General features: G+C 44.9%; 1 protein-coding gene across 1 annotated transcript; it reads left to right on the top strand.

The window, feature by feature from the left end:
• Positions 1 to 6,388: 6,388 nt before the first annotated feature.
• traf1 (TNF receptor-associated factor 1) lies at positions 6,389 to 12,492 on the top strand. Its single transcript, XM_028996680.1, has 10 exons — positions 6,389 to 6,919; positions 7,018 to 7,102; positions 7,613 to 7,711; positions 7,837 to 7,998; positions 8,191 to 8,250; positions 8,398 to 8,466; positions 8,549 to 8,974; positions 10,941 to 11,118; positions 12,019 to 12,167; positions 12,241 to 12,492. Exons 1-10 carry the CDS (start codon positions 6,726 to 6,728, stop codon positions 12,454 to 12,456), a joined length of 1,638 nt encoding a protein of 545 aa, XP_028852513.1. The 5' UTR covers positions 6,389 to 6,725; the 3' UTR covers positions 12,457 to 12,492.
• Positions 12,493 to 12,705: the final 213 nt, after the last annotated feature.

Consider the following 12,705-nt stretch of genomic DNA (forward strand, 5'->3'; position numbering starts at 1 on the left):
CATGGAAGGCAGGTGGAAGGCATTAGATATACATATATATACATATATATAGTCCCCTAAATGATCCCCAATGTTATTTGATTTCTCCTTCAAGAGTCTTAAGTTCCAGTGATAGAACATCACACAGTCATTCGTGAAAGGAGGCAGAAATTATTTCCATTGCATAGAAATGTTGCAGCTGTGGTCTTTTTTTATTGTTTTTTTTTTTATTGTGCTTTCTCACTACGAGACACAGTTCCACATGTGTGCAGTATGTGGAGCAAAAAAAGGTCAGCATGTGAGTTTGCTAATTTCATTGAGAGTTGTCGATTTTATCATGACTGTACAGTAGAAATGAAGGACTGGTTTTTGGGTCAAAGCACAATGAAGTAGTGTTTTTATTATTATCTTATGAATGCAAAGACGTATCAACTCTTTATAGGTTTTGAAAAGATGTGTGCACTTTAAGGTATGGATTTGTAATATGAAGAATATAACCTATACTGAACTCAGTCATTTTAATTTTTTCTTCACAACCATTTTTAACAATGGTCCGTTTCCCAGTGCATTGTGTGGTTCTGCATTTATATCATAACTTCATTAATGACTAAACTTCCTGTGACACAATTTCCGCTGTCATACAGAAACTAATGTTATGATTGAAAAATCGACAGGGACCTGGGCCCTGGTGAAGTGGTGCCTCTGCAGAGGCACCCCATTAATGAATATCAGAACACGTCCCCCTAAACAATTATGCAACAGAGATGAGCCGTCACGCACATCCATTAATATTATTACTTACAAATTCCTGAGCTGTTATGTTAGATTTTAAACAAAATAGATTCAGATATATTGTGAATTTGAAAAAGAAAGAAAGATATAAAGTAATGAATGAATGAATGAACGATTAAAGGAACTCAGGAGCCCCTTCTGGTGGCTTCCTAAATTGCACTTGTTCTGTTGCCCAGATCAATTGTAAAATTGTGCATGTCCATCAATTATCTGTCTGTGGGTGAGTTTGCTTCTCCTATATTTAAAATTTTCACCAATTGCAATTTTTTTATGTTTTGGTCTATGACATTGTCCCATTATTTATAACCAAACACACAAAAAAATTACATGTAGATGGGAAAATAATAATTCAGGACTTTCAGAGAAGCAACGTTCAGTGCCACAACATCAGAGTCACCTGTTTGTATCGTATAATAATACTGCAGATTTTTCTTTTCAAGTTTTTGCTCCGTTAAATCTTTTGTTTTGACCCTTCTTGTGTGTTTTAATGTTCCAGACATTTAATAAATATCTGCATTTTTTAAACACGCGCTTTTGTGCATGTTTCATTCTTATCAGGAAACCCACAAACACGTTGTACAGAAGAAATGTTTCACTTCGTGGTGATTCATTTCCACAGGCTGGGGAGCTGAGTCGCCTGGCATCTACTCATTAGCAGGAAATATACAGTAAACAGATCGTGAGCTTTTTCAGCATTGCACTCACCCCCTGCCTTTTCCTTGGGCATCTTTTCACATTTTCTTAGTAAAAAAAGAAAGATTTAAATTGTAGGCAAATACAGTGACACTGCACTCTGTCATGAAAATATAATAAACGCAGGCATTAATATACTTTCGCTCTAGGGCTTGTAAGACTTTTATAAGTCTAGGACAGGAACAAAAAAGGACCATTAACCATCTTTTTTTATTATTATTATTTCCCTCGCTCAACATTTCTTGTCAATGTAATGACCTGCCTAAATGCAAGTCTAAATGATTTTTTTTTTTTAAAGGAGGCAATGTGAGTAAGGCATTCATTTATACCCTGAAGAGAGTTCTGAGAACCGTTATCATGTGTTCCCACCAACCATCTGGTATAAATGTCAAATATTCATTACAGATGATTGTATTTAATTCGGCTGCAAGAATGATCTGGTGGTGCTGGAGTTTAATTGGTTTTATTTTGTCGAATTGTTTTTATTTATTCCGTCCCCGAAAGGACTACAACAGCACATGAAGCACAGTTGAGGATTTGGGGAATAACATTCACTATGCGCTGATCATTGGGTAAATTTAATCTCATGTGACCAATATTCAACAAGAGAAAAGGATATTCTTTCTTGATTATTACTTTCTAGCAAATACTTTTAATTTAATAACTCTGAACTCAACATTTATTAAAAAAAATGAGGAATGTTTTTAGTTTGTTTTTTGTATATCTTAAGTGTCCTTCTAATGATGTAGAGGAAGAATCGAGAGATTGTAAATGTGAGACGAGTAGTAGAAGAAGTTGTCCAGATTTGGACGAAGTGATGAGTTATAGGAAGACAGAGAAGTATTCCATCAAGGAGCAAGGAGAGTCCTTGGACCAGAGGGTTTGGTAAATAACTGGCCGATGTGTCCAGTTTTTTCTTTAAAAACGTTCCTATTGTGGATAGAGCTGGGGGACTAAGCGTAAGCGTGCATGAGCGTAATGTATGTAAATCAGAATGGCAGATGTGCTAAAGCGGAACCTCTGGACTGGAATGTCTGGAGCGTAGAGTCGCACCACCGTGTAGGATGGACACACCGTCCAGAGTTTTTCTGTTTCGGTAAAAAAGCAGGTGACAACGAAGACTTAATGTCGGGAAGCAGGTGCAGGGCCGTGCAGTGAGGGCTTCGCTCCATCTCAGCTCGAAAGTTCAAAGAGCGGTCAAGCATGCGTCCTCAACAAAAAAAAAAACACTTAACGCGTTCCCTGGCTCGGCGGGACACCGCGCTTCAGGCCGACTTCCCCTCGGTCGGCGTTCCCCTTAATGCCTGTCAGGCAGGATGCATAGGAGGCGCTCGCCGATGTCCTTTCCATGCGTCTTCATTGGCAAGCCGAGAGCCTGCCTTCGGGCGGGCCGCCAGCAAGACCAATAATGGCACGATGGCGTCCCCGCGCACTTCTGCATCATGAGGTTCTGCCGTCCCAACCCATTGTTGGAGGGTAACCTTGCATCGTGATTTAAGGGGACCATAACATCCCGGGACCTGACATCTCTCGGACCGTAACTGGCGAAGCCCTTGCCCTCGTGTTGATTGCTATATAATGAAAAACAGGGCAGAGTGTCCCAGGTCTCCAATTACGCGCCATTTGATTTAACGTGAGGAATGTCCTGGCACTGGCAAACGGTCTCACCAGCGTTGTGAATCCTTTCACCCTACAAAATGCAGCCGGCCTTTATTCCCCTTTAAAAGAAATGACTGCAATATCGCTCTAATGTGGACCATTTCTCCTGTCCCCTAAATTTCAAAGCTTTGAGCCACTCCTTTCCCTCCTTTCCTTCCTGTCTTTTATTCTTGTTCTAACTCTACGTTTAGTGCACTTTGTTCCCACTTTAATTTGCATGCAATACATATGATTTCACTGCGAGCAAATAAAGACAAATCAAATGGACTTTTACTGGAATTCATTCACGTTCTTGCTGGTTTCGTACTACTAGTTTGGTTTGAAGAAAACTGAAAAAGCATAATTAACATATGCAAAAGCATTTGATGGAGAATGAAAGTCTACACCTTGCTGCCTAAATGCTGAGAAGAACAGGAGGGCCAAATATGCAGAGTTATTCAGGAATTCCTCTTGTTTCCATAAATCTAACTTGAAGAGTGCCTGAAGTCGTCCATCGTTTCTCTCAGCAACACTTCAGAATTGATGAGGCATTTCAGCGGTGGAATAAGATTCATCGAAAGGTCAGGTCTTTTTTTAATTCCTCGACTTCAAATTACACTGCAGATTCTGTGTATTCTAAATAACAAAAATAGGTGTGAGGGGCTTATGATGGCTCGGGGAGACGAGGGGGGTTATATCAGGTCATGGCTGATTATTACTTCCAAGAGTGAATAAAAACAGAAGCTTTTAAAGTCCAGTGCGGGGTGCAGTCCCATTCATCACCACCAGGCCTGCATACAGTTTCACTCCGAATCGATCCCAGCCTGCTGGGCTCCGCAGCAGCACTCATTCAAGCGCTATTTAAAGTAACTTTGTAGATCGTGCGCCTCCATCTGTGTGAGGTCTTGGTCTGTGTGAGGAAAACGTGACGTTGCGATTCTCCCTCAAGGACGAGCTGTCAAGGCATAAAGTCTCTCCATGCGAAGTTCACTGGCGTTCACGTGTCTCCAATACACAGGGAACTGTCATGCTGAAGCAAATATATATATATATATATATATATATTTTAGTTTTTTTTTACTTTCTATGCTTATAAGGTGGAGTAAAAATAGACCAGAGTAAGGCTGCTCCCATGAAACGCAAAGAGAGACAGACTGCATAGATCAGCAAGTTTTGTTGTTTTGCTGATGTCCTGGATAGAAATATATAATATATGATGGTCCATGCCGACCACAGTCTACTGTTAATGCTAGGTCATTTGCTCTCATAGGCTGGTTTGTGTATGTTTATGAAAAAAATTATAAAAATGAATCTAGTTATTGCCTTTTTGGACTTTTAGGGCAGGTCATAAATCATGGTTTGATGACCTAATACTTTATCGCTTGAAAAGATTCAGAATCAGTGATTCTCCCACATCACTTATTACATTAGACATTTGGTAGCTGGGGTCACACAGCAAATGTGGGCCAGTGGTGGCCTAGCGGTTAAGGAAGTGGCCCCGTAATCAGAAGGTTGCCAGTTCGAATCCTGACCCACCAAAGTCCCACTGAGGTGCCACTGAGCAAAGCGTCGTCCCCACACACTCGGTCTGTCATGGCTGCCCACTGCTCACCAAGGGTGATGGGTTAAAAGCAGAGTTAAAAGTACTGTGTCACCGTGTGCTGTGCTGCAGTGTATGACAATGACAATCACTTCATTCTCAGAACACTCTCAGTGCAGCAGTTAGCATCAACTCTTAGTTCTCTGTATTCCTAGTAGCGAATCGGGAAACCAAGCACAGCTCGTGTTGACACAATGAAATGTGTCCTCTGTATTTAACCAAGGGTGATGGTTAAATGCAGAGGACACATTTCATTGTGTTCATTGCTTCTCTGGTTTCCCAATGGGCAGTGGTGCAGCCATGACAGGCACCCGGGGACTTAAAGGGACCTCAGTGGCACCTTGACTACCTTTGATTATGGATCCACTTCTTGACCTGCCACTCACCACTCACAGTTCAAGGTTTTGTACTGTTAAGCAGGTAACATTCGACTCTCCATCCACTACAACAGTAATTTCATACTGTATTCAAAGATAAGGGTGATCCAAAAAAAAAAAACCCTAGACATCTGATCCATTAATCATCCAACTCAAATATGCAATGCTGTAATCACTTCATAACTGTATAAAATGTGTATGCCAAGTTATGAATATTGACCATGTTTGAATGCTGGGCCTTATGAAGGTGCACCTTGGTTTCGAGAGCCTGGATCGTCTCCAGGTTGATCTGGTTATACTAGTCAGTAGCACATTTAACTAATAATTACTAAATAATTACTAAATGTGTTACAGACCTAGAGAAACGAGACTGGCTGCTATGTAAATGGTCAAAGAATAATGTAAACATAATTAGACATTTACATTTACAGCATTTATCAGACATGCTAAGCCACTTCGACCTTCCATTTTCTCATTGGTTGCTAGTCACATCTTTTGTAATAAACAACACGTAGAGTACAGGCCCAAGGTTTGGACACACATTCTCATGTAATGTGTTTTCTTTATTTTTATGACCATTTACGTTGGTAGATTCTCACTGAAGGCGTCAAAACTATGAATGAACACATGTGGAGTTATGTACTTAACAAAAAAGGTGAAATAACTGAAAACATGTTTTATATTCTAGTTTCTTCAAAATAGTTAGAGAGTCAGCTTAGAGTTAGAGTGAAGTGATTGTCACATGTGATACAGCACAGCACAGCACACGGTGCACACAGTGAAATTTGTCCTCTGCATTTAACCCATCACCCTGAGTGAGCAGTGGGCAGCCATGACCGGCGCCCGGGGAGCAGTGTGTGGGGACGGTGCTTTGCTCAGTGGCACCTCAGTGGCACCTTGGCGGATCGGGATTCGAACCGGCAACCTTCTGATTACGGGGCCGCTTCCTTAACCGCTAGGCCACCACTGCTCTGATTACTGCTTTGCACACTCTTGTTATTCTCTCGATGAGCTTCAAGAGGTCGTCACCTGAAATAGTTTTCCAACAGTCTTGAAGGAGTTCCCAGAGGTGTTTAGCACTTGTTGGTCCCTTTGCCTTCACTCTGCGGTCCAGCTCACCCCAAACCATCTGGATTGGGTTCAGGTCCGGTGACTGTGGAGACCAGGTCTCCACTTTTTGTTAAGTACGTAACTCCACATGTGTTCATTCATAGTTTTGATGCCTTCAGTGAGAATCTACCAACGTAAATGGTCGTGAGAATGAAGAAAACACGTTTCACGCTTATCGGAATGCAAGGTAGCAGTTCTACCGCAGGGGACTTTCCACAGGATGTCGCGCTCTTTTCGTTCTCTCAGTCTAATCTGCTGGGGGTCTTTTCTTTGTCTCGAGAGCAGCTTAAAAACGATTAAAACCGATGTGCTCATGAACTGGGGTGTATTTTTTATTTTTTGGTCCAGTTGAGTCCTGCTCAGGGTCCTTTTTTCCGTCTTCTGCCCAACACCCATCCAGCCGCAGAGAAGAGTCTCCGTCGGAGGCGAGTCTTTCCGGGGGAAAACACGCGCTGTTCTTCCCCCTCGAACCAAAGAGAAATGACTTACAAACACTTTACACCCGACGCGTGAGAAGGCCACTCCGAACCCGAGCGATGGCGCACCCGGCCGAGGACGTCGTGTCCACGCCGGACGAGAACGAGTTCCCGTCCGGCTTCCCGCCCAGCATCTGCGACCAGGCGCCCCGGGAGAAGCACCTGTGCGGCAGCTGCGGCAGCGTGCTGAACCGGCCGCGGCGGAGCGCCTGCGGGCACCGCTACTGCCTGGCCTGCGCCCACTGGCTGCTGCGGTGAGTGCGGCCCGGTTCCGGCCCGGTTCCGGCCCGGTTCCGGCCTTCAGTCTCTCACCGCGCTCTTTTTTTTTTTTTATTATTTTAAAACCAAACAGGAACAACAAAAAGCCCGTGTGCAAAAAGTGCAAGGAAGAGGGTCCGAGCACGGAGGACGAGGGCGGCGTTCTGACCCTGGACAGCGTACGTACGACGCGCTCGTTCCGTGTCCCTCCCCGTGTGGACGTGTCCCTGTGTCATGTGTCCCGGCGTCGGATGGTACAGGACGGGCCGCAGGCCAGGGGGTGTGGGCGTGGTCTTAAACTACAACCAAAATTACTTTAATTAAACTGCTCCTGTTATCAAGAATATATCACAGAATGGAAATCGAATCTGGATCTAAAGATTTCTTCATTAATATGATTATGCATACGTTGTGTGCTTATAATGACATTTGCCACACACTACAATTTATTCCACATCAAGTGATACAGGAGTAGTGATATAAAGGTGTTGTTTTCTTCAATATATATATCCATTTCTCTTTCACAGAAACCTTTATTAGAACATTAACATTTGAAATGCATCTTTGTTCCGACAAATCGTATCCACTGAATGATTCCTAATATCTTTATAATAGCCAATGTATAAAAAAAAACAAATTCATCACACTAGGAAAGTCCTCATAACTTCTCCTCCTCTCTGTGTCAGCAGTTCTTCTGCGATGCTGCCATCAATAAGGAAATTATGGAGCTCAAAGTTCACTGCGCTAACCAGGGCTGCCCCTGGAGGGGGGTTCTCAGGGACTTTGAGGTACTTTCCTGACAACACACCGAAACGCGCTTGGTCTTTCTGTCACCGCGGTTCTTACAGAGGGCTGAATCACAAACTGTTTCCTGTCCACCTCCACCACCACCAGTTGTGTATCTCACTTTTAGGAGCACCAGAGCCAGTGCGACTACGCACTGATTCCCTGCAACGTGGGCTGTGGACACATGGTTATAAGAAAAGCCCTGGCATCTCATCTCAAGAAAGGGTGTCCCAAAAACACATCTGTCTGCCCTACATGCTCCCGCTCGCTGCCTGTTGAGGAGCTGCAGGTAAAGTAGACCACGTCTCATACACAAGTACACTCTTTATCACCCTTTGTTCCCCGTCACAACAGCATTTATTTCTGTAAAAGATCAAATTATGTTACAAAAAACTACGGTTTTGCCCCTAGTCTTTGAACAAATACGATTGTATTTTACTTTCTTCCTGGAAAAGTTGTCATTTTGCATTGCTGTTCCCAGAACCATACATGCCACGGCCAAGGAGAGAAGAAGATGTCAAAAGAGGAGAAGAAGCAGAAGGTAAATCATTTTCCTTTCAGCATTATGCTCATTTCCCCAGGTTCGAATTCCTTATGAAAGGCTGCACTGGCACGCTGTGGTCAGCAAATGGGCCAAAAGGAACGTACAGAACTCGTTTAAAAATACCAGCTATACCTGTCTCCACAGACCTCTCAGAACGGCGGCTCCAAACAGAACGTGGCCTGCACTTTCTCCGAAGTTGGATGCCTGTTCAAGGTAATAATGCTAAAGTAAGCGATGGAGCGATCGTCTCTTGCAAAACGTCCATCACTTATAAAAGCGTCCCTTTTAATTGCAGGCAAGTGTGGAGAAAGTAAAAGAGCACGAATGTAGCGATCACGTGACCCACCTCCAGCTCCTGCTGGAAGCCACCAGGACCTTTCACGCCTCCGAGAGAGGCGCAAAGAACACGCCGCCCTTCACACTTCTCTCCCGGCACAGTGCGGATGACTCGGGCCCTCCCATCCAGCGAGAGGTGGAAGTGGAGACAGATGGCGGTGACGGAGCAGGCCGCGAAGAGATGTCACTGGCCTGCAGCCTGCGTGACGACCAGGCCACCATCCTCGTGGGCCACCAGCTTGAGGCGCTGCAGCAACGGCTGCAGGTCTCGGAGAACGTCATCTGCGTGCTGAACCGCGAGTTGGAGAAGACGCAGCTCTGCATCGCCGTGTTGGAAAGCGGCAACCAGATCAACCTGGAGACCATCCAGGCTCTCGAAACCAAGGTGCACCTTCATGAGGCCCAGCATTCAAACACTGTCAATATTCATAACTTGCCATGCACATTTTACACGGTTATGAAGTGATCACAGCATTGCATATTTGAGTTGGATGATTAATGGATCAGATTTTTTTTTGGATCTCCCTCATCTTTGAATACTTTGAATAGGGGCAGTGGTGGCGGTTAAGGAAGCAGCCCCGTAATCAGAAGGTTGCCGGTTCGAATCCCGAGCCGCCAAGGTGCCACTGAGGTGCCACTGAGCAAAGCACCGTCCCCACACACTGCTCCCCGGGCGCTGGTCATGGCTGCCCACTGCTCACTCAGGGTGATGGGTTAAATGCAGAGGAAAAATTTCACTGTGTGCACCGTGTGCTGTGCTGCTGTGTATCACATGTGACAATCACTTCACTTTTTTTTTTTTTTGTTTTTTGAATACAGTATGAAACTACTGTTGTTGTGGATGGAGAGTCGAATGTGTCCTGCTGCCGTATTCTTTCATTTGGGGTTAAGGTCTGGATTGCGCGGTTGCTGAAAATGATGTTTCACGCTTCCGGAGCCGTTCATTCACAGTTAGGGCCTCATGAATCCTGCCATTTATTACGTTGCAATAAACATCATAGCGGAAAAGAAAAAAATCCATCGATGAACGGTTGGTCCGTGCAGCCTTTTTTCGAGGCGTCAGCTGACTTTATTGCCACATTATTCTGCTGGACCCAGACTGGAGGGACCGCAGATCATAACACTTCCTCCACAGGCTTGTACGACATCAAAACGTATATTAATCTGCAATCGCCGTCACTTTTCTTCACGTAACGGTCCTCGGTTGTCTTTGCAGGTTTTAATTTAACTAATTCTTGACCCAAGTTTAGTCTAATTTGCTTGATGCTTGACAATGACTTCTCTGAAACCCAGGGACATGGCTTTTGTCTTCTGATATTGTATGTTTAAACATAAAATATTTTGGACAAGGAAGCTGTCATTACATCAGACTAGATTGATCAAGGATTAATCAATCCTGTCTGTCCCTGCGGCACATAACCAAAAATCTTATCCGCACTGAGTGATGGCGATGATGTCCTAATTCATACCAGGATTACATAAACGGTTTAGAGGCCGTCTTTTTCAAGCTCTCCCCAGGGGCAGCCCGAGAATTGCCACCAAATTGCAGAAAGCCCTTCATTCCTCTGCTCCAGACTTTGCTTCGCTGCCATTAGCGGGAATGTCAAGTGGTCGAACATGCCCTCACCATTTCTGCCAGAGTAACTGCTGATTTGGCTGAAGTTAAAGTGGGAGAAGGAGCGTGCCGGCCATCAAATGTCGTGCTGGGGTGGAAAACTGGACCATGGACAGAAATACATTTTGTCGTTATGACACACATACTTTAGTGCTGAAAACTTTTCCAGCACGAACTCTGCTTAGCGTTTACTCCCTCGTTACTTTGTCAGTATGTGTTCAGCTTTAACCACAGGACAGAGTCCATATTTGTGCTCGTTGTCTGGTTCTACGGTGAAAAAAAAACGTATATGCGTAATGGCTTATATGTGCTCACAAAGCCTGCCATGTTTGTGGTAGTAGAAAAGGGTGGTGGTAGCCTAGTGGGTAACACACTCGCCTGTGAACCAGAAGTCCCAGGTTCAAACCCCACTTACTACCATTGTGTCCCTGAGCAAGACACTTAACCCTGAGTGTCTCCAGGGGGGACTGTCCCCTGTAACTACTGACTGTAAGTCGGGTCTCAGCCGGGGCCCTGACAACGTAATCCCTTCGCCCTAACTGTGCCCAGAACAGCCGGCCGGCAAACTCACGAGATTCACTGATGATGTTACTTTTAAGAAAGGAAAGAAGAGGAGATCAGGACCAGAATGGGTTAATTGGCGCTGCGGCGGTGAATAAAACGACGTGCGAGAGGGTGATGCGTTTTTCTCGGCAACGTGGACTCTGTGTGATGCTTTGTCCCTGTTGCGTTGCAGATCATGGATCAAGAACAGCGGCTGGCGAGGAAAGACATGGTCATCAGCTCCCTGCAGCAGTGCGTCAGCGCCCAGCAGGACGTCACCTACGACGGCACGTTCCTCTGGAGGATCGGCGACATCGGCCAGAAACTGAAAGAGTCCACCACTGGACAAAGGCACAGCCAGTACTCTCCAGGTACAATAAACGCGGTCCTACTGGTCTGAGGATGGTCACTCGGCTGATCTTTTGAAGAATAAAGACAGTCAGGCTGTCTTTTACGTAAAGAGACCCCCTATAATCATTGCAATGAGACAAGAGAACGATGTGTAATCGTGTGTACAGCGTTCACCCCTAACATTATGACCTCTTGCTACAGTGGCACCTGGTGGTAGTAGCCTAGTGGGTAAGACACTCGCCTGTGAACCAGAAGACCCGGGTTCAAATCCCACTTACTACCATTGTGTCCCTGAGCAAGACACTTAACCTTAAGTTGCTCCAGGGAGACTGTCCCTGTAAAATACTGATTGTAAGTCGCTCTGGATAAGGGCGTCTGATAAATACTGTAAATGTAATGTAATGTAATGTGGTGGGTGGGAGATTTTAGGGCAGAAAGTGGGTCTGTTGGAAAAGGAAAATTTGTCTGGGTGACGACAAACAACTTGTGATTGCTAGAAGACTGGACCGTAGCGTCTTTACAACGGCATTCTGCCGTGAAACGTTTTTCGGCCCGTCGTGGTCCAGGGACAGGGTCGTGGACGTCCAAGTCTTACGTGGGGAGTGCAGGCTTTCATATTCTCCCCAATAGAAGAGCAACTGATGCTCAAATTGCCGGTTGTGACAGAAAAGCGCATCACGGTTTGTGTATGGGGCTGTGTAGCTGCGTCCATGGCCATAAGGTGGGCACACAAACATCAGAAGTGGACTGTCGAGCCATCTGACCAGACCACCGTCTTCTGTTTCTCGATCGTCCAGTTCTGATGCTCATGCGTAGATTCGTAGTTTTCTTTTTGATGCTTCCATGTTGCAGGTCTCTAGTGACGTGAACCGTACCCGTAGAGCATCTCATGAGCACATCGCATGTATTTTGCCCTGCAGCTTTCTACACCTCGAGGTATGGATTCAAAGTTGGCATGCGTCTGTATCTGAATGGGGATGGTGCGGGGAAAGGCACTCATCTCTCGCTCTTTTTCGTCATCATGAAAGGAGAGCACGATGCCCTTCTGTCATGGCCGTTCAAGCACAAGGTGGGTCACAGTATTGACCTTCATCGTTTGGACCCTGGTCTTACGTAAGCTCTTCGCTTCACCTTCCCTCCAGGTGACATTCATGCTGATTGACCAGAACCAAAGGGACCATGTCTGCCATGCATTTCGCCCAGACCTCACCTCCACGTCCTTCCAGCGGCCCATGTTAGATACGAACGTGGCCAGTGGCTGCCCCAAATTCTTCCCTTTGGCAAAACTGGGATCTCCCAAGCATGCGTACTGCAAGGACAACACCCTTTTCATAAAATGCGTGGTGGACCATTCCTGAAATGTGAACTTGTCGTGTCAACATGCACGACTGAAGCATGCAATTTCTGTCATGATTTAATATTTCATTTATTTTACGACATTCATGCAACGTATGTCATGGTTTATTATACGTTGCTCTCTCTTTGTAATTTAATGTTTTATTTGTAGTTGGAGATGAAATGTTGAAATTTAGTTTTTTATAATGTTTGATGAAGTAATCGATACAGAATTAGATTCACATGTGTAAATATGATGTATAGCTGTTCAA

Source organism: Denticeps clupeoides, chromosome 11, assembly GCF_900700375.1.
Source record: "Denticeps clupeoides chromosome 11, fDenClu1.1, whole genome shotgun sequence".
NCBI classification, from domain to species: Eukaryota; Metazoa; Chordata; class Actinopteri; order Clupeiformes; family Denticipitidae; genus Denticeps; species Denticeps clupeoides.

Coding starts and splice junctions, on each gene's coding strand:
- traf1 (XM_028996680.1), top strand. CDS start 6,726: ATGGCGCACCCGGCCGAGGACGTCGTGTCCACGCCGGACGAGAACGAG. Junction 7,712..7,836: donor GGGTTCTCAGGGACTTTGAG/GTACTTTCCTGA, acceptor TCTCACTTTTAG/GAGCACCAGAGCCAGTGCGA. Junction 8,975..10,940: donor TCCAGGCTCTCGAAACCAAG/GTGCACCTTCAT, acceptor GTTGCGTTGCAG/ATCATGGATCAAGAACAGCG.